At 40.6% G+C, this 19,618-nt stretch overlaps 1 protein-coding gene across 3 annotated transcripts in view; it reads right to left on the bottom strand.

Moving 5' to 3' along the window:
- The window catches only part of F2KP (fructose-2,6-bisphosphatase), an 85,658-nt gene that overhangs the window by 18,212 nt on the left and 47,828 nt on the right, over positions 1 to 19,618 (bottom strand). For all 3 annotated transcript variants that reach the window (XR_015691608.1, XM_087682953.1, XM_087682954.1), the window contains 2 exons: positions 13,133 to 13,207; positions 12,952 to 12,999 (listed from right to left, as the gene is read on the bottom strand). Coding sequence is in view for 2 of the 3 variants with exons in the window: in XM_087682953.1 (XP_087539079.1) it covers positions 12,952 to 12,999; positions 13,133 to 13,207 (123 nt within the window). In the remaining variant the exon portion in view is untranslated. The remainder of the gene's footprint in view (positions 1 to 12,951; positions 13,000 to 13,132; positions 13,208 to 19,618) is intronic.

Here is a 19,618-nt window from a genome sequence, read left to right on the forward strand (position 1 = left end):
TGGGCTGGTTGTTCAGAAGACATTTTGACAGATCTTTTTATAAAGGCTATTCCATTCCTCCTTCAATGGGCTGATTGCAGTGCTGGTTGTCAACTGCAGACCAGTGCATAAAACCTGCATGCCTGGTTGTGTGACCTAAAGTACGCCTGTGTGTACTTCAAGGAGACCTGCAGGACTGCGTGGGGAGCTCTGAAGGCCAGAGTTGGGAGTCCTGCACACCCATGTGGTGGTAAGTCCTGCATGGGGAGTTCTGAAGGCCAGCAGACCTGTGTGGGGAAATTTACTGACCTGCGTGGAAGTTCTGAGGAGTCAGAACCAGCATGCATGCAGAGATGCAGAATGAAGGCTGATTGACCAGCAGATCTCCAGGGGAAGTATGCACATCTGTGTGTGTGTGTGTGTGTGTGTGTGTATGAGAGAGAGAGAGAGAGAGAGAGATTCAGGTCAGTCCAGTGCAGTGCCATATAGGGGCAGTGATGGAGACCTCTTGTGGCATCGATATGGATTTTCTCAATCAGCACTTGGCTGGGGTAGACAGTAAAGATGATTTGGATGGGGATGAGGGGCCTCAGGCTGAGGACATTCCCGAGATGCTGAAGACGATGAAGCAGGCAAATGTTGCAAGATACTGAAGGAACCTAGAGACATGACTCTTTTGGAACCCCAGCAGCAGGGTGGTTGCCCTCCTTTGCAGAAGCAAGGATACAAGTACCAAGGTGACATGTCTCAGTAGGCCATCTGTACCCCTTCCTCGCAGACTAATCAGCCTCTTCAATATATGCTTGCTAGCACAAATAATCTCATGCACAATTATGCATGTGCGAATGACGGAAAAGCAAGCTCTTTACCGGATGGTGATCCTGTGGTGGCTGTCATGGGAACAAAAATAGTGTTACATCAGATTCACTTCAGGGTTTGCACAGAAATGCTAATACAAAATCACTTCATACCAGGCTTGTTGCTAAGTCACATTCTACATGTCAAGATCAGGCATCCAAGGATGCTCCTTGGATTTCCGTGGTTAAACACCATGCTCAACACTCGTTCGATTCCAATGCTCGTGGTAGGTTCTCACCCGCTCGCCTTTACATTTCCATCGGTCTTTTCTATTGAACAATCAGTTTTTTGGGTACGTGCAGCAGTTGATTGGTTAGTTTTTCACGCAAGTGCTATCTGGGGGTATTGATGCATGACCTATTTTAAGGAATAATGCACGTGTTTTGTCCCGATAGTATGGTATTCAACATGCCTCTATTTTTTGTGCTAAATTGCAGCATTTGCACTCTTTGTTGGGACACTCACTCAATATGCAACAGCAGCTCTAATGACTTGGCCACATGTTCCAAATGGCTAAAATGCAGAGTTCAAGCTCTACAAGAGGAAGAATATGCTAAGTTCCGATTGGTGGCTCGTTTGGATGCGTTGCATGATAATAATTGATGGACTCGTCACTTTTGGCCCCGTTTGCATCAAAAATATGCCTAGGAGAATATTGTGCAATTGATGAATGAGCAAGGGGAAATGGTTATTTAGCCCACATCTATCATTCAGATGTGCCTTGAATACTTAGATCCTTGTTGGGTCCACGTTGTCGTGCCGCTACGTGCACACCATGTAAAAGAAATCTAGAGTGTGGCTTTCTTATTGATTTAGAGAGCCAATGTCATTTTAGACATTAGTGTTAATGTCCATGGTTCAAAAATATTAGATCTTTGGACAAGTTTTAGCCAATTTTTGATATTTTAGATATTATCTCTTGTAAAAATCCATAAAGCTGTAGACAACTTCTAGATTATGATAACATGTAAAAGAAAGTATGTAGCTTTCAGCTAATTTGAGAGGATTTTATGTAAAAAAGAAAGATTAGTGAAATCGCACGACGTGCGACCGCTGTTTTTAGGCAATGAACAGCACTCCGAAGTGGGAGATGAAGGAGTGATCTGGCAGAATTTTGGCCAGGTATGCAAGTATTTTATTTCTCTTTCAAAGCCAATGGAAGCATCAAATTGGCGATCTGAGCAGCATAAAGGAAGGTATTATTTTATACACGTTTTTGTCTACAAGAGTTTTATCTTCTTATAATGTAGGAACAAACTGACAGGCTTCATCTCTGTTAGTATTCTTATACATTTCTTATTTCTTTCTGTGAGTATTCTTCTATATCTTCCATTTCTTCGAACCTCTTCTCTTCCGTCGGCTGATTCGGGGCTGCTATCTCCAGCCATATTCAAAGAATTAGCTACAGCAGTATTCTTTTAATTCATTCCTTACTCTACAGAAGACATCTTGTCAAAATATGCAAGTATTATGCACCCCTATGGCAGGGCAATGTTTGTAAATCATTCATAGATGCTTTGAGTTGAATTAATTAAGAGGAGTTTTTTCTCTTATTTCTTGACTGTGGTAACTTATCCTTATCAGGAACTCAATTTGACGCTCTCTTGAAGCAAGTCTCTTTGCCCTACAAGCCTTGTAAGTGACTCATAAACTTTTGTCCGTAATAGTCTACATTGAATGTAATCATGCAAAGTTGATTCATGCTATGGCATCATGTATGAATGATGGGATGCAGAGTTGTTTATGATACATGACAACATACTGTACTTGATTTTATAATTTGTGATTGCTCTTACAGTCAAGAAAACAAGCTTGATTTGAGTTAGAACTTATGAGATAATACTCTTGTGATCTTTGCTAAGAACATGCAATTGAAAGCTCTATTAACATCTTCAAGAACTTGGCTTGAAACCTTCAATTCTTCTCTTATCTCTACCATCTCCAAAGTCTAAGCTCTTGAATCCCCATACATTCTTCTCTCTCAAACCCCTGTGATTGACCGTGAAGTACCTCTTGAACCTTCAAACATTCATTGTAATCTACTTATCTCTTGAAGACGCATCTCTATCTATCTTGTCCAGTTTTCTTGCCAAAACCTTATGGTGACCTTCAACCCTACGCGCTGTGACATTGGTAAATCCGACGTGAAGGTCGGTGTAAGAGAACTCTAAGATGGAGGATTCTTCAGGAGATACTCTACAATAATTGGTATGCATACTGCAGCAGACTCAGCAACAATAAATCCAAATGTTACAACAACAACAACAAAGGCAAGACGAAGAGAAGATTGATTCCACAGCTATCAAGGACCTAGAGGAAGTTGGGCGGGAATTAAAACAATTTAATGGTCAAAATGTCTCTGTTTTCATTCGCTTGTATGTTGAGAAAATGCTCTTCTTTGGTATATCGCAACATGCATGGAGTCGCTATTTTGCCAGACTAGCCAAGCATGGTCTTCAAAAAAGAATCCATGGTCTTTTTCAGTGAGATGCGGATTGAACTGCATTCAAAAAATCCCTACGCGAAGAATTCTTCTTAGAAGACTCTAACCTAATGAAGAAGAAAAGTTTCACTAATTGGGTTGAGAAACCCAACAAAGGTTTAGCTGCAACAGCTTTATACCATGAGTTTGAAAGTAAATTTGGACAACTTGAAGCTGAAGACCAACAAAGTATGAAAGGTCAAAAGATTGAATTATTCCTTAAGGCTGCAGATCCCATTCTGCAAGAAAAGCTTGTTGATTGTCTAGAAGATACTACCTCCAAATCAAGAGTCAAGACTACATGGGCAAATGTTACTGATGCAGTTAACATGATTGCTCAAAGAGAGCGGATGTGACTAAGATTGGGCTCTACTTCAACTTCAACAACTCCATTGATGGAGCTTGTTCCACCTTCACAATCCCCTATTCCTTTTACTAATCAACCAACTCTTTCTTTTTCTGTTGCTTCTAAAAATGATGTCATGGATGAACTCATTAAAAACATGTGTGACCTTCATCTAAATCTTACTAAAATTAGTTCCAAGGTGGAGAAGCTGGATGTCAAAGTTGAAGAACGAGGACGATCATCAACTCAAAGACCCATGAGAGAAGGCTTTAAGAGGTGTTGTACTTGGTGTGACAGTCAACAACATGACAAAAGGGAGTGTTCTGCCTTCCGTGAGGCTGAAGCACAGAAGCTCGTCTTTTGGAAAGACGTAAAAATTCATGTAGCTGAAACTGGTCTTCCACTGGAGCCAATTTTTAACAATGGTGGACTGAAGAAAAAATTAGAAGATTTAGCTATAAAGAATGCCTACGCAGCAATTGATACAACTACCTATAGGCTACAAATTGAACCAACTAAATCAAATTCGAAAGCATGTAAAGCTAATGTGCAATCTAAAGTATGGATACATGCACTAGATCAAATGGAACATGGTAAAGCAGCCAAAGAAAATTTGGCTAACGCCAATCAGTGCATTCGAGTAATAACTGGTTGGAAATAACCGGTAGGTTCTTATTCCGCCTTTGTACATTTGACTAACATCAATCATAAAGAAGTCTTGATTGAATACAAGAAAAGAAGAGAAGATGAACTAGGGTTTTCCTCTCCTGGCCCTCCGAAACGGGTAACTAGAAGAATGTTTGAACAACCAAAGCTTGCTGAAAATATAACCCCAATTCAAGAGATGGAAGATATGCCACAAATAAAGAAGACCGAAGGAAAGAAGAAAGACAAGCAGCCAAGCTACAAATTGCAGTCTGACATAGAATCTGCAACCGATCTCAAACGAGTCCTAGAAGAACGAATTCTAGGAAGCAAAATTGAATTCACCTAAGGCGAAATTCTTGGAATTGCCAAACGTGAATTCCATGATGTAAGTATTAATGTAAGCAAAAGGAAAAGACAATATGTTGGTAATGAAGCTCAAGAAACAGTGCATGTTTTTTCGCAAATTCTTTAAGTTTTTGTGCAGGATGAAAAGAAGTTGACTGCACAAGGAATTCATCTTGAAGCAGTTAAAGAATTAATTGTAGCAATTGAAGTTGAAGATAAAGAAAGCATGAATGTAAAAATTAAAGAAGTGAAAGCTGAAAATGTAATGGTCAGCTAGTACAAACCAATTGGGCAGCCCACCTCTGAAAAAGAAGACCGTCTACAGCACATGCATGAGGAGGAAGAGGCTCGGTTTATTCCAAGCAGTCACTACCGCATTGGGCAAGAGTAACAACGGAGATAGTCGTCAAAATTAGAGAAAAAGAAACATCATGTATTGCACTCTTAGACCATGGCTCGGAGATAAACGTCATGGCAAGAAGTCTCTATGAAAGTGGCAGATGGCCCATAGATGTTGATCCAAGTTGGCGAATGAGAGCTGCAAACAACTCTTCTTGAGAGTTCTATGCTGCATGTCCTAATGTGCAGGTAACTATTGGAGACATAAAAGACAATTTTCACTTTTTTGTTCAAGACTCTTGTAGTTACCCTATCATTCTTGGGAAACCTTACATTTCTGAAGCCCGCTTGAAAACAAAAGCTCTTGAAGATAGTTCTTCCTATGCTTGAATCCAAAGCAAGGATAATAAACAAGCTGTCCAATTTCTTACTGTGTGTATTAACCATCATCGAAACAGAGATCGACTGCGTGATTATCCTGTGCCTCCTAATACCCGAGAATTCAAGGGTTTTCAAGCTGCACTGCTATAAAAGGAGGCTATGGCAGTGCATCATGTAAAAAGATTGAACCTCCTTATGCCCCAAAAACTATGTCTCTAGCAAATCTATATGCATATACAACCAATAGTATGGGCTATTATAAGTCTCTTCCAACCATGACTAAAGCTGAAAGAAAATATTTATGTCATGTAAAAAGGATGCTGAAAACTTATGACATGATGGCTGAAAATGAAGGTATTTTGAGTTTTTTTTTTGGACTAATTACTATTAACACATTAACTGAAATGTACGCAACTGCTTATACAAAAAATCAAATGGAAAATCAATTCATAGAAGTATGTACATTGGATTTTTATCAAACAATTCAAGAATTTATTGAGCAGGAAGACATTGGTTTACTCAACAAAGATAAAGCACAAGTGGAGACAAAATACAAGATGGTGGATAAAAAAGTCAAGCTTGTGGAAGTCCCACTGCCTCCTGAAAGTGAAGGGCTGGCTGATAGGACAACAAATCAGCCAAGTCTTCGTGATCTTTCCAACATTGGTTGCAAGTTCACATCTGAAAGTATAAAAGAACTCAAAATAGGTAATAATTATTTCCTTTCACCGCCGGTTGAAAAACACTCTTTTATACAAATGCTAATGAAAAATGAAAAAGCTTTTGCATTTCAACCAAGTGAAAGAGGCTGTGTAAATCTAAATATTATGGCTCTTATGGTCATTTTTACGGTCCCACATGTGCCTTGGTCCAAATTACTGGAACTTCTAAATGAAAAGATCAAAAATGAAGATTTTAGAATCTTCTTCAGCACCTTACTCAAATCAATAATTTATCGTGCCCAAGAAAAATGGATCTTTACGATTTATCCAAGATCTACAGCCTATTAATCATGTCACAATCCGAAATGTTGGTTCGGGTCCAATTGTTGACAAGTTTGTTGAAGCTTTTGCAGGTAGAGCAATTTATTCTATGGGCGATCTATATTCAGGTTGTGACTAATTTCACCTTTCATTAGAAAGCTGAGACATTACCACAATGAAGACACCTCTTGGATTGGTCCGCATATGCACTCTACCACAAGATGCAACAAACTCCATAGCCCATTTAATGAATACCATGCACAAAGTCTTAAGGGACTTTATTCCTCAACTTACTCTTCCATTTCTTGATAATGTACCTATCAGGGGATGTGAAGTCAATGAAAAGAATGAGGAGCTTGACGAAGATGACTGCAAGACATTTGTAGTTAACCATATTCATGATTGTGACATGATTTTGACAAGGCTAGAAGAGGTACATCTTACCCTTTCTGGAGCTAAGTCAATTTTTGGAGTAGAAGAAGTCCTAGTGGTCGGACATCTGTGTGGCCCCTACGGACGTAAACCTTCACCAATCAAGATAGATACCATCAGCAGAATGCAAGAAAAATGCACAAGTATCTCAGAGGTGAGAAAATTTCTTAGCGCATGTGTATTCTATCTCATATGGATACCACATTTTGCTCATGTAGCCGAAAATCTATCAATTATTAAGAAAAGGCCAAAGATTCTCTTGGGGGAAATAGCATACTCTCACTGTACGCAAACTAAAGAAGTTGTTAATTTCAGCCCCCACTCTCAAAAGGGCTGATTATTCAAATGGTCAACCCATCATCTTTACTGTGGATACAAGTCCCATTGGGATAGGATGGGCTGTTGGCCAAGAAGACTTTGAAGGTAATAGGTATGCAATTCGTTTTGGAGCAAAGGTTCTCAATGAACGTCAAAGAAGGTATGCACAAGTAAAAAGGAAAATGTGGGGAGTTGTAATATCATTAAAGTGTGATCATGAATACTTTATAGGTGCTTCTGTAGTGGTAGAAACTGATTGTCTTTTACTCTTGGGCATGATTGCAAACTGCTCTACACCCAACATTGCTATGCTAAGATGGATTGCATATATTAAATCTCTCAACCCCAAATTAAAGCATATTGCAGGAAAGGCAAATCCAGATGTTGACATGCTATCACGTGTAAGATATGACAATGAAGAAGAGCTGATGGAAGAAGATGAAGCTGAAGAATCTATACTTGCTGAATTTCATTCCATGGCTGTTGAAAGTACCTTTTCAGTTGCTGCATATACAAACCCAAAGCTGAATCTTGTAGGTGAAGCTGATCTTTTTAATGGTATAGCATTAAGTACAATAAGAACAGGAAAAGGTACTACTGTAAATCAGCATACAACAACAAAGATCAAAGATTTATCTATGGAAGAAGGGTGGTCAACTAGAAGCCAGCATGCTCATTGCATTGCTCAAGTTCTAGTTCATTTCCTTAAAGAAGATTATGAAGAAGATTGGCTGAAGATTGGCCAATATTTGAGCACAATGAAGAAGAAGGAGACTTGGACTAATGAAGAGTGCAAGCATATTAAGAGGAAAACTTATGGCTTTTTTCTTAAAGAGAGGCATCTATGGAAGTACATAAAGAAGAAGAAATGAGCACATGTCCAAGTTTTAGGTAACAAAATATTGCAACAACAAGTAATGAAGGAATTTCATGAAAGCCTAAGAGCTGGCCATAGAGGCATATGGGGAACCTTTAGTAAAGTCAAAGAAAAATATTGTTAGCAAAACATGTATCGAGACATAGCACATTTTGTTGAAACCTATTATGTGTGTTAGATGTATTCTATGGTCAAGCATCGAGATGGGTTACAACCAACTCATCCTTTGTCTATACATTATAGATGGGTTATTGATCTTATAACTATGCCTACAGGAATATGGAATATGAAATATTTAGTGCTTGCAAGAGAGCATCTAGCCAATCAAGTTAAAGGCAAAGCCTTAACAACCAAGACCACTCAAGCTGTTTATCGTTTTTTGCTTGAAAAAGTGTTTTGTAGATATGGTTATGTAGGTAAAGTAACTGTAGATAGAGGAGAAGAATCGGATACTGATGAGGCACGCAACTTCTTTGCTCAATTGGGTATTAAGTTGGCTTTAACATCATCCTACAACCCTGAAGGCAATGGGAAAAGTGAGAGAGGGCACCAGTCTATTCTCAAAGCTCTAGCAAAGTCTTGTGGAGGAAAGATCAAAGAATGGCCTAAAATGCTACCTTTTACATTATGGGCTGACCGGACTACTCACAGTACAGTGACTGGCTATATGCCAGCTAAACTTATGCATGGACAACAACCAATTATGCCAATTGAATAATCTATTCTCACATGGAGTCTTCTACCTTAGGAGGAAGGCATCAGTAGAGAAGAGATATTGACTTTACGCATATGGCAGCTAGAAAGAAGGCCTGAAGATGTTCAAGCAGCATTGAGAAGCTAAAGACAACAAGATAACAAAAGAAGATTTGATACGCGACATCAACTTCGGCCAAGAGCAATTCAAGAAAATGATGGATGCTTGTCTATGACAGCAACCTAGACAATCAATACAATGCTTCTAAGAAGATGGTAAAGCATTGGTTTGGCCCGTATGTGGTAAAGATCATTCATGACAATGCTACATATTCATTGGCTGAATTGGATGGAACAAACATGAAGATACCCATAGCTGGAAAAAGAATCAAGCTCTTCAAACGAAGAGAAAGTTCAACATATGAGTTAGAAGACTTGGATATAATTCAAGAGCATGAAGACATAGAAAAAAAAGAAGAGGCAAAAGATGAAAACATTGACATGGCAGAAAATACTTCTTCTAACATTGTAGATCCGTAAAGACTTTGGCACATGCCAGAGGATGTGCAGGTTAGGAGAGGGTGGATGTCGTGGGCTACGTCCACACCATGTAAAAAAAATCTAGAGTGTGGCTTTCTTATTGATTTAGAGAGCCAATGTCATTTTAGACATTAGTGTTAATGTCCATGGTTCAAAAATATTAGATTTTTGGACAAGTTTTAGCCAATTTTTGATATTTTAGATATTATCTCTTGTAAAAATCCATAAAACTGTAGACAACTTCCAGATTATGATAACATATAAAAGAAAGCATGTAGCTTTCAGCTAATTTGAGAGGATTTTATGTAAAAAGAAAGATTCGTGAAATCGCACGATGTGCAACCGCTGTTTTCAGGCAATGAACAGTACTCCGAAGTGGGAGATGAAGGAGTGATCTAGCAGAATTTTGGCCAGGCGTGCAAGTATTTTACCCCTCTTTCAGAGCCAATGGAAGCATCAGATTGGCGATCTGAGCAGCATAGAGGAAAGTATTATTTTATACACGTTTTTGTCTACAAGAGTTTTGTCTTCTCATAATGTAGGAACAAACTGACAGGCTTCATCTCTGTTAGTATTATTATACATTTTCTATTTCTTTCTGTGAGTATTCTTCTACGTCTTCCATTTCTTCGAACCCCTTCTCTTCCGTGGGCTAATTCGAGGCTGATATCTTCAGCAGTGTTCTTTTAATTCATTTCTTACTCTACAGAAGACATCTTGTCAAAATATGCAAGTATTATGCGCCCCTTTGGCAAGGCAATGTTTGTAGATCATTCATAGATGCTTTGAGTTGAATTAAGAGGAGCTTTTTCTTAAGCTCTCTTGAAGCAAGTCTCTTTGCCCTACAAGCCTTGTAATTGACTCATAAGCTTTTGTCCCTAACAGTCTACATTGAATGTAATTATGCAAAGTTGATTCATACTATGACATCATGTATGAATGATGGGATGCAGAGTTGTTTATGATACATTACAGCATATTGTACTTGATTTTATAATTTGTGATTGCTCTTACAGTCAAGAAAACAAGCTTGATTTGAGTTAAAACTTATGAGATAATACTCTTGTGATCTTTGCTAAGAACATGCAATTGGAAGCTCTATTAACATCTTCAAGAACTTGGCTTGAAACCTTCAACCCTTCCCTCATCTCTACCATCTCCGAAGTCTAAGCTCTTGAATCCCCATACATTCTTCTCTCTCAAACCCTTGTGATTGACCGTGAAGTTCCTCTTGAACCTTCAAACATTCACTGTAATCTACTTATCTCATAAAGACACATCTCCATCTATCTTGTCCAGTTTTCTTACCAAACCCCTATGGTGACCTTCAGCCCTACGCACTTCGACAACGTGAGGTTATTTCTAATTCTATTCTAATTCCAGTTTTCGACAACGTGAGGTTATTTCAAAATCAAGTCAAGCCTGAATGGAGGGAATTGATGGAAGTAGATATCAGAGAGGAAGAAGTGGAGAAAGTGCTATGCCATTTACCTCGTAGGAAAAGCCTTGGTTGGGATGGCCTCCCTAATGAGTTGTTTTCAGCCAATGTGGAATAGCTTAAGGATCCATTGATCCACCTTTCCCAACACGTATGGAGATCCCAATCAATGCTTTTCATATATTCATCTAGTGCCCAGGGTTCCTTCCCCATCCGCTTTAAAACAATGGAGGCCCATTTCTGTCAATACAAGTTCATTAAGGAACGAAACATCATGCATAATATTTTGAATATTCAAATGGGGATTGATTATGCCAAAGCCTCTGGCCAATAGGTAATTATGATCCAATTAGATATTCAAAAGGCTTTTGATCATATCAGCTAGTCTTTCATGCAGCAATCGATGTCTACCATGGCCTTGTACCCCACATGAGTTCTCTTATTGACACTATTAATCAAGATGCAATGCCACATGATGCGCTTAATGGGGGAGTTACAAACGAGATTGCTTTATCTCATTCTCTTTGTCAAGGATGCCCTGTCAATCCTTTGTTTGCATTGGTCACTCCCCCCATGCTTCTTTGTTGGATCGATTGGCTGAGAATGGAGATATGGTTGGTTTATCTCTTTCCACTGGTTCTCAACTTTTGGGTCAATCTTGGCAAATGATTTCTTTATGTTTCTTAAGATTGACCAACAAACTAATGTCAATCAAGCAATGGCAGTTTGGAGTCTGTGTGGTTTGGCCTCAAGCCTTCATATTAATGCTCAAATATCAACATTGGTCTCTTGTACGAAGATAGATTTGCAAGAATTGGGCTTGAGGGAGTTGTAGTTTCCAAAGGAGACATTACCCCACACTTGGAATATCCCCATTGGTGTGGATGTCCCTCCCGGAGCACTGCATGATTGGATGTCCTCCCGAATTCACAATAGGTTTATATATTGAAAATCTCAAGGCTGTCTTGACAGCTCAAAGTGGCACAATCTACCATGATTAGTGTAGTCTCTTATTTCTTACCCTTGCTTCCTTGGACCAAGAAGTCTCTCTTGGAAAAAGAAATGCAATCATTTGGGTCATGTGTGCATATCTTGGCAGCATATTACTACTCCGGAATGGTTGGGGGGAGCTACTTTATTGGATGTTCATCTTCACATGATAGCTCTGAGAATGGCACTTTTGCAAGCCCTTTGTGTGTAGAGTCATCCTTGGACTAATGTTGCAAATTTTTTATCAAGGAGACCGGTATCTCCTGTGGTCACATGGTTATTTGGGCATCATGGCGGCATGTGGTGAATTTTATGAGGCCTCTTATATTTTCATAGTCGTTTCTTTACTTGGCAAGATTGGATGTTTATGAAACATGATGATTTTTTAAAAAGGTCGCCTAATCAAATCTACCACAAGATGGTAGAGGACAAGCGATGGATCATGGAGAAAGCCAATAAAGTCTAGCATACCTAGGATAGCAAAGAGAAGTGGCAGAATAGACTTCTTCAATTGTGGAGGTCCAAGATTCCTTACCACGGGAAAGTTTTTGTGTGAACGGTGCTTATCACTAGACTTCCTACCGCGGATGTCCTACGTGCTCGGCATGATCTCACGGGGCCATTGTATCTTTTGCACTACTTGTGATGAGACATCAATTCATCTCTTCATGTCTTGCCCTTTGGCAAGACAGATTTGGAGCTGTGTTTCCGTGTATGGACCTCAATGACTCCGCAGAAAATGCCCATCCATTATTGGGTCTTGCGCAAGATGCCTTCATTGTCTTCTTTGCATTCAGATCATCCCTACCTTTTCCACTTTCTAGTGCCATTATTACATTTGGCATACCCATAATGCCTTTATTTTTTATTCAGTCTCAGGCGTTCGTGGTCATGTGGCCCGTGTTTGAGGATTACTCTTATGGCAGATTTCTTTCATGATTTCAGCAGACCTAGTCCTTCCTGATATGGCTATTCCTTGGCTGCACATTGTTCGCTCTACTCCAATTGCCCTGCTTGCATGATATTTGTGTGTTATGTTTTAGTAGGCTTTTGGCTTTGACTTGTCCTTGACATGATTTTCATGGCTGATCAGAAAGTCTGATTTGAGAGTTGTATCCATTCTGTTTGGTTGGCCTGAAGGCCTGATGTAAATATTTCCATACATTAATATAAACTTATTCACGAAAGAAAATATAGAAGTCTCAAAGTTTATCAACCCAGCACCTCATCAATGTGATGCCAATTACTTAAACTCAAGAGCACATATAGTCACAAATGTTTGTGGCTGAACAGCATACTCACCAAGAAAAAGACTATGCGGCCTGGTAGGTACCCACTTATGTTGTTAACCTGCGAAATAGATGCTTTAGAAAAGACTACAAGTTAAAACTTATACACTAAAATTTTGGCCTGCAACGTAGTGCACTGTCATCAAACTTTTAGTTTGACTTCACAATGGACAAGTACAGTGCATTATACATACCTGCAATTGCCCTCCCTGACCACTAACCATGTCAATCATCTTAATATACGAACCCTCTTCAACAGGTTCATAAACCTAAATATCCACTTCAGTATTTGAGCAAATGATCGTGGCAAAATTTATCCAACCACTATTATACATCAGAAGTAGACACAGGAATAGAAGCAAGCAGTGTGAGCAACACATGAATTGAAAATTCCAAAAAAAATCTCTAAACAGAATTCCATTTGTGGGAAAAGCGTGTGGTGGCAGGTTATAAGTGTGCCACATGTCAATATTTTCCCCTGCCAGATTTAGAGCACTTCACAAAAGAAACAAAACCCAAATACAGTAAGCAACAAAAGATAGAATTTAAAAAGCAATCATACAAGGAAAGGGTAGTGTTAGAGCTCTACACATTGGTCCCCCTTCCACCCAAAAGAACCTGCCAGAACAATTCCCTGCTCTTCCTGCACAGTTCCCTCCTTTTCACATGGTCCATACCTCCCTCAACCCTCACCTACAACTTCTTTTCTTTCATCTAGTGATGCACTAAAGCAACCATTGATGAGTCTGTAGTAATTTATCAAAATAGCCAACCTTCGCTACCAATAAGTAGATGGCCTTCCTTAGGATGTTCAAAGACAAGGCTTAGAGAAGGTTGGCTAATGATGCACTCATTTTGGAGGGGGATCTTGAGGATTGAAGGACAAACTTGAACACTTTGCACACCTGGATGGGATCATTCTTCAAAGGAAAGATCCTGCTATAAGTGATAGCCACTAACTCATATATGGTCACATAATGTGGAGATGACAACAGACCTGACAACAAAAAGAAGGCAAATTGACAGTGTGTGTTATACAGGTTGTTCCTAACAGCAGTCCCCTCATCCGGGTCATCCCCTACCACATCCCCTTGTCAAGGATGGCTGACAAGGGACTAGATGGAATTTTCAGCCTTTCTTCTTCCAAGTAGTTTAATATCCTAATAATATTTGTTACTTCACCTTTTGCCACATGTACACACATACAAAATCAGCATACTCCCACATGGAGTTGTACCAAATCAGCCCACATCACACGCACAATTTTCCAAACTGGAAAGCATACGTGTGTGCATGCAAATGCATATGTTTTGTGGTAGTACACATCCACCCACCAGATCACATGTACATTTAGTGACTATGAAATGTAAACTATTATTCATGTATGTTCTCACACCCCCTATCCTGAAGGCTGATCCCCTGATTGTGGCCATCCCTTGCCCTTGTCCCCTGACCCTATTTCTAGTGTTTATGCTGTCTTGTTACGTGACTAGCACTGCCTTTAGTGGTATGCCACGATGGCATTATCACAGGTTTACACTTGCATTTATGTGTTTTGATTGCCTTAAATTGTATTCATCCGAGGGTCAATGCTTGCTCACGTGGAGACTGTTTAACAATTGCTCATATGCATGTTTCCTCTGTGTGTGTGTTTTTCCCGCATTGTACCATGTTTGGACTAGTTTGAAAAGCATTGTGTGTAGTTGACATTGTTGTTGGCCCTTTGCTCCTCCGAGAATCTAAGGTGACTCTGATTCACCATCTCCTTGCACATCCTCTTTCCTTGTGGCACTTTGATCTGATGGCCTATCACTCACGAGTCACCATGTCCTAACCTTGTTCCTTCGAGGCTATCTCTACAGGCTAACAGTTTTTCCAAGACCTGGTCTTAGCTACAGGTTCTTCTCTTGGTACTCAAACCACAGCCTCAGCTCATCAGAAATTTTCTACATCTCTGGTGCTTTTGGAGGCTTTCCTAAAGGACCATGGTTTATGGTGCTGGTTGAGAATCCTTGATATGCTTCTTTGTCAGCCTTGGTGGTGGTCCACCTACGCTATGCTGATGTGTTGTTGCAGTATTCCCTCGGTGTTACTCATGTAGATGGATAAGTGATTGTGAGCACTTCAGAGAGCACATCCAGTTCTTTATTGGCATGGCTATTTCTAGTGTATTAGTGGATAAATTATTGCTATACTGAACCCCAACTCAGCACACATGTACAGTCATTGGCAACCATATGCTACCATGACATCCTTTCATTCGTGGACATCTCTGATGTGACTTTCATCCTCCTCTAGGGCATGCATTTAGATGGGGCGGGGCTGTTGTTGTTCTATAGTACTAGAGTGGCACGCATGTGTTCCCAACCTAGAGAGAAACTGAGAGAGAGAGAGAGAGAGAGAGAGAGAGAGAGAGAGTGTGTGTGTGTGCGGAAATCACTGTCATGGTGGCAGGCAACGCTGATGGAGGGATGGCAGAACAAGACACCTTTCAAATGCAAGGTCTTTCTGTGGCGGGTAATGATTGGTGGTCTTCCTCTTGCCTCGGCCCTTTCCAAGCGTCGAATCTCGAATGGCACTTGCTTCTTCTGCACCACTTCGGCGGAATCGGCCCGACATCGTTTTCTTTCTTGCCCGCTCGCCAAGAATATCTGGTCACTCTTGTCACGAATCTGGCACGCGGTGGTGGGGTCTTCACTGACTCCCTTCGATTGGGTTTTTGTGCGCCCGAAGTATCCCACACCACCACCGTTACATATGAAGATCTTATTCCATTTTTTCAGATACTGGGGATGCTGGCACATTTGGACCACCCGAAATGCTTTTCTCTTTGATTCGGCTTCTAATGTACCGCGACATATTGCAAGGCTTAAAGGGCTCTTGCATTGGCAGCTAGATCTCATCAGGCACTCTGACTTGCTCCCTCGGGAGGATTTGTATTCCTGGCATTTGGCAATTGCCTCTGGGTCCTTGCCATGATTGGTGTAACTTTTTAGTACCCTAGTCCGGGGATTTCCCACACGTTGGCCTATGGCCCTCGTGCCTCTTGTACTCGTGTAATCGTGTAATCTTGTACTTTCTTCATAATTAATACAATTACCTTTTACGAAAAAAAAAAAAAAAAAAAAAAAGAGAGAGAGTGTGTGTGTGTGTATATTAACGTCTCTAAAAGGCCAATGTGGCCTATGAGACCAAAGCAGTACATACAATGATGGTGTGTTTCTCATCTGGAACGAGAAAAAAGATGAAAAACATGCCTATAAGACTGAAAAGGAAATGAAATAGTGTCCTATAAAAGGGAAACATGTCAATGATCTGAAAGTGAGAGTAGAGAAAGGAAAACTCTCCATCAATGATATGTTTGTTCTCTAGGGAGGTGTATCTCTGCATGGCTGAGGCGTCTCGGCATCTGTCTCTTGTGGTGCTCAATGATGGCTTTAATTTGTCTGTGGTGTGGATGTCTAGGCCTTCGTCCGGGTGGACATGGGCGCCTAGACCGGCTAAGTGCCACTGCTCTATCCAAAGGGACACCTACAGAAGATGAGGTCCAATGATGATGCAATATGATGCTCATGTTTGACCTGCATATATGATGCAATATGGACCACTAATGTGGTAATTTTCACAAGTATCACTATCTGGTAGTTTCAAACCCTTGAGCTAACTCTAGCTCCATGCTAGTTGGATCTCACATGGGAGGATGCACTAGCAAGATGGCTAGAGGTGGTGGATCTATGATTCATGATAGACAAACATGCACTGTCTGCTTACTCTGAGGCATATCTATGCATGTGCATTTATAGTCATGGCCATATATACAATGATGTTGTGGGTTGTGTTGTGGGCTTTTTGGTGCCTATTCTGATATGGGACTATCCAAATAGCTGGCAATAATAAAAGCAAAGAGAACTCCTGTAATAGACTGCAAAAACACAAAAAACAGAGAGGAACACTGCAAAGAACACAAGAACTCAGAGAATATGCTGGGGAAATGGAATCCATATACCAAGGCACAAGAACAATACAAGGGCTCAGGCACTGAATCACCAGCAATGGGCACCAGTCTCCCTCTCCACTCTCCACTAGGATGCAGTTGTGCTAAAGAATGAGTATCTGATGGATGGCTAACTGGAGGAGAGAGGTTGCCTATAAATAGGCAAATGCCACACAAATGACCAATCGGCCAGATTTGTAGGTGCCCAAAAAGACGGGCACACCAATTTAAAAAATGCAACTAGTATAAAATAAAAAGTGCACCTCACTCTACAAACTCCCACCCATGAGATGTACACTCTACTAACACCCTATCTTAGTTCATGGGTGATCAGTATAATCAAATTACAATGATAATGACTCATCATAGTACGTACAACGATGACCATCAGAGAGGACCATGGATACCGAGTAGTGGGTGATTAAGCCACCACCAAGGTGCCTCGCAAAGACACCAATGCCAATCTCCATGCATGTCACCAATGCCTGGCAATAGCATATTTGACCATAGATTTCCACTTTCAGCCACACTGCAATAGTGTCCCCTCGTCATTCATGTGAGCTCAACTTAGAAGCAAAGACTACTCTCTGTCAAACAAAACAGCTCATCATGAATGTGGAAGTCAATCCTACTCCACGGTTCCAAAAGTTGCCAAACTTCAAAAAGGCGTGGAAAAGCAAGTCCAGTGCACCAACATATTGATGAGGCTATGATGCCCTGTCACTACCACACTCACACTCCTGGGCAGGCTTTTGGTTTCAATAACTATGAGGATTTTGCAATTTTCTAGGAGAGAACATGGTTTCCTCTATAAGGGTTGAGGATGGCATTAGTTGGTATAAGCTCTAGTTGGCTTATTTCAGTCCATGCTTGAACGTCAAAATATTAAACTCCACTCCTTCGTTGATAAGTGCATCAACAACATGCTCTCTTTTTGCAGTAAGTTTGACCCTAAGATAGGTAGGCGGTATTATTCATTGTCTTCCGAGTACAAGTCTATAACTTCAACCTTTTGAATGCAAATATTTGAAGTTCTAGCTACACTATCATACACAATTTGAGTATTAGAGTCATAGCTCATTTGTGCAATGCTACTCGTATCACATTACCTATGAAATGAATAGCCTCCGAGGTGGCCTCCGAAGAGGCAATGACGAATCTTGTGAAAGAAGCACCACCAAAAGATGCAACCATGGGAAGGAGTGCCGAACGATCCAAGGTTTCACTAGGCCATAGGTCTTGTAGAAGCAAATGTCAACCTACAAAAGGAAGCAAAACAACTACATAAGGTCATAAAACAAGGAGAAATGTGCAACGGAAAAGAGAACACAAACAAGAGCGTGCCATACAAGGATCAAGTGATGTGTAGGTGGAGAGTGGAAAGGAATCATGGTCAGTATCACGGACATCTGAACCGGAGAAAGGTGCTACAATCTGCTAGGCCAAATGGTCTCTAGAGAAAGTGGGCTCAAGTGCTTCTGGCTGCAAACTCGAAGGAGAGGGCAACTCAGAGTAGGAAGGAGACTCATCAAGTAGGTCCTCAAGAGAGGCAATAGATGCCGGAGGAGAACTGAAGTCCACAACAGTAGGATGGGTAGACATTTCTAACAACTTCTCAAGTGAAGAGGTATCAAAACAACCAACTACCATGTGAGCAGTGGGTCTACCCTCCTATCTCGATTGGGGGTAGGAGATCCGGCAAGGGCTCGAGGTACGAGGATTGCTCTTAGCTTTTAAACGGCACTCATCATCAAAGTCCAAGGATAAGTCCAACAAACCTTGGGAATCCAATAGATGCCTTATCAAATTGGACCAAGTGGTAAAATTCAACCCGTTAAAACGAGTCTTGTCTAAAAAAGCATGCTTGGCGGATGAGGATGAATGGGAAGCTTTGGGAGGGGATAGCTTTGGCGGATGAGCTGGAGGCATTGAGATACGTAAGCCTTGTCCAAATGTTGGCTGGGGGATGGAAGAATGACCAGTCAAGCCACTAGGTAAGGCCACAAAGGAAAACTATGGTATCAATTGGGGGACACTCGGATATGTTTGGGATACACTCCCAAAGGGATACCCACGAAATGTGGGGAAGGAGGCGCATCCTCCATCACAAGTATGATGCCTAGATAGAGGGAAGGAGGTGTCGTGAAGGCTATGCCTAAGTGTACCGAACCCCACAAGGTGTTATGTGGTGGAACATGTGATGCACTTAATGGAGGCTCAAAGAAAGGTGTAGCGGAATGTGAGGGTGGGATGGGTGGAAGCCCAAAAGGATTTACAATAGGTGTGGAAATGGGAAATAAAGTGGGTTCCTTTGGTCCATTAAATGTATTAAATTGAAAAGTTGTGATGTGGATGTGGATGCACAGTTTGACCATGAGAAACAAAATCATTTGAAGGAAAAGGAGGTGAAGGGATACTTACAACTTCTACATTCAATTGAATACCTTCTTTTGAGTTCAAAAATGAATATTTGTATTCTTGATTGCTCATAAACCAGAAATTATCATGGATAGTCCCTTCATTAAGAGGATCTCCCGACCCTTGAGAAAAAGAGGAATCACCATAAATAGATGTCTTCATACCTGACACGAGTAAAGATGAAGAATGGAAGTGGTATATAGTTCATGCCAATTTCCACTTGTGGATGGCCGTTAAATTCTCATATGGTCAGTGGACTCCATGGTAG

Source organism: Lygodium microphyllum, chromosome 8 (genome assembly GCF_053477565.2).
Source record: "Lygodium microphyllum isolate KBCC chromosome 8, Lygodium_microphyllum_v1.1.10, whole genome shotgun sequence".
Lineage (NCBI taxonomy): Eukaryota > Viridiplantae > Streptophyta > Polypodiopsida > Schizaeales > Lygodiaceae > Lygodium > Lygodium microphyllum.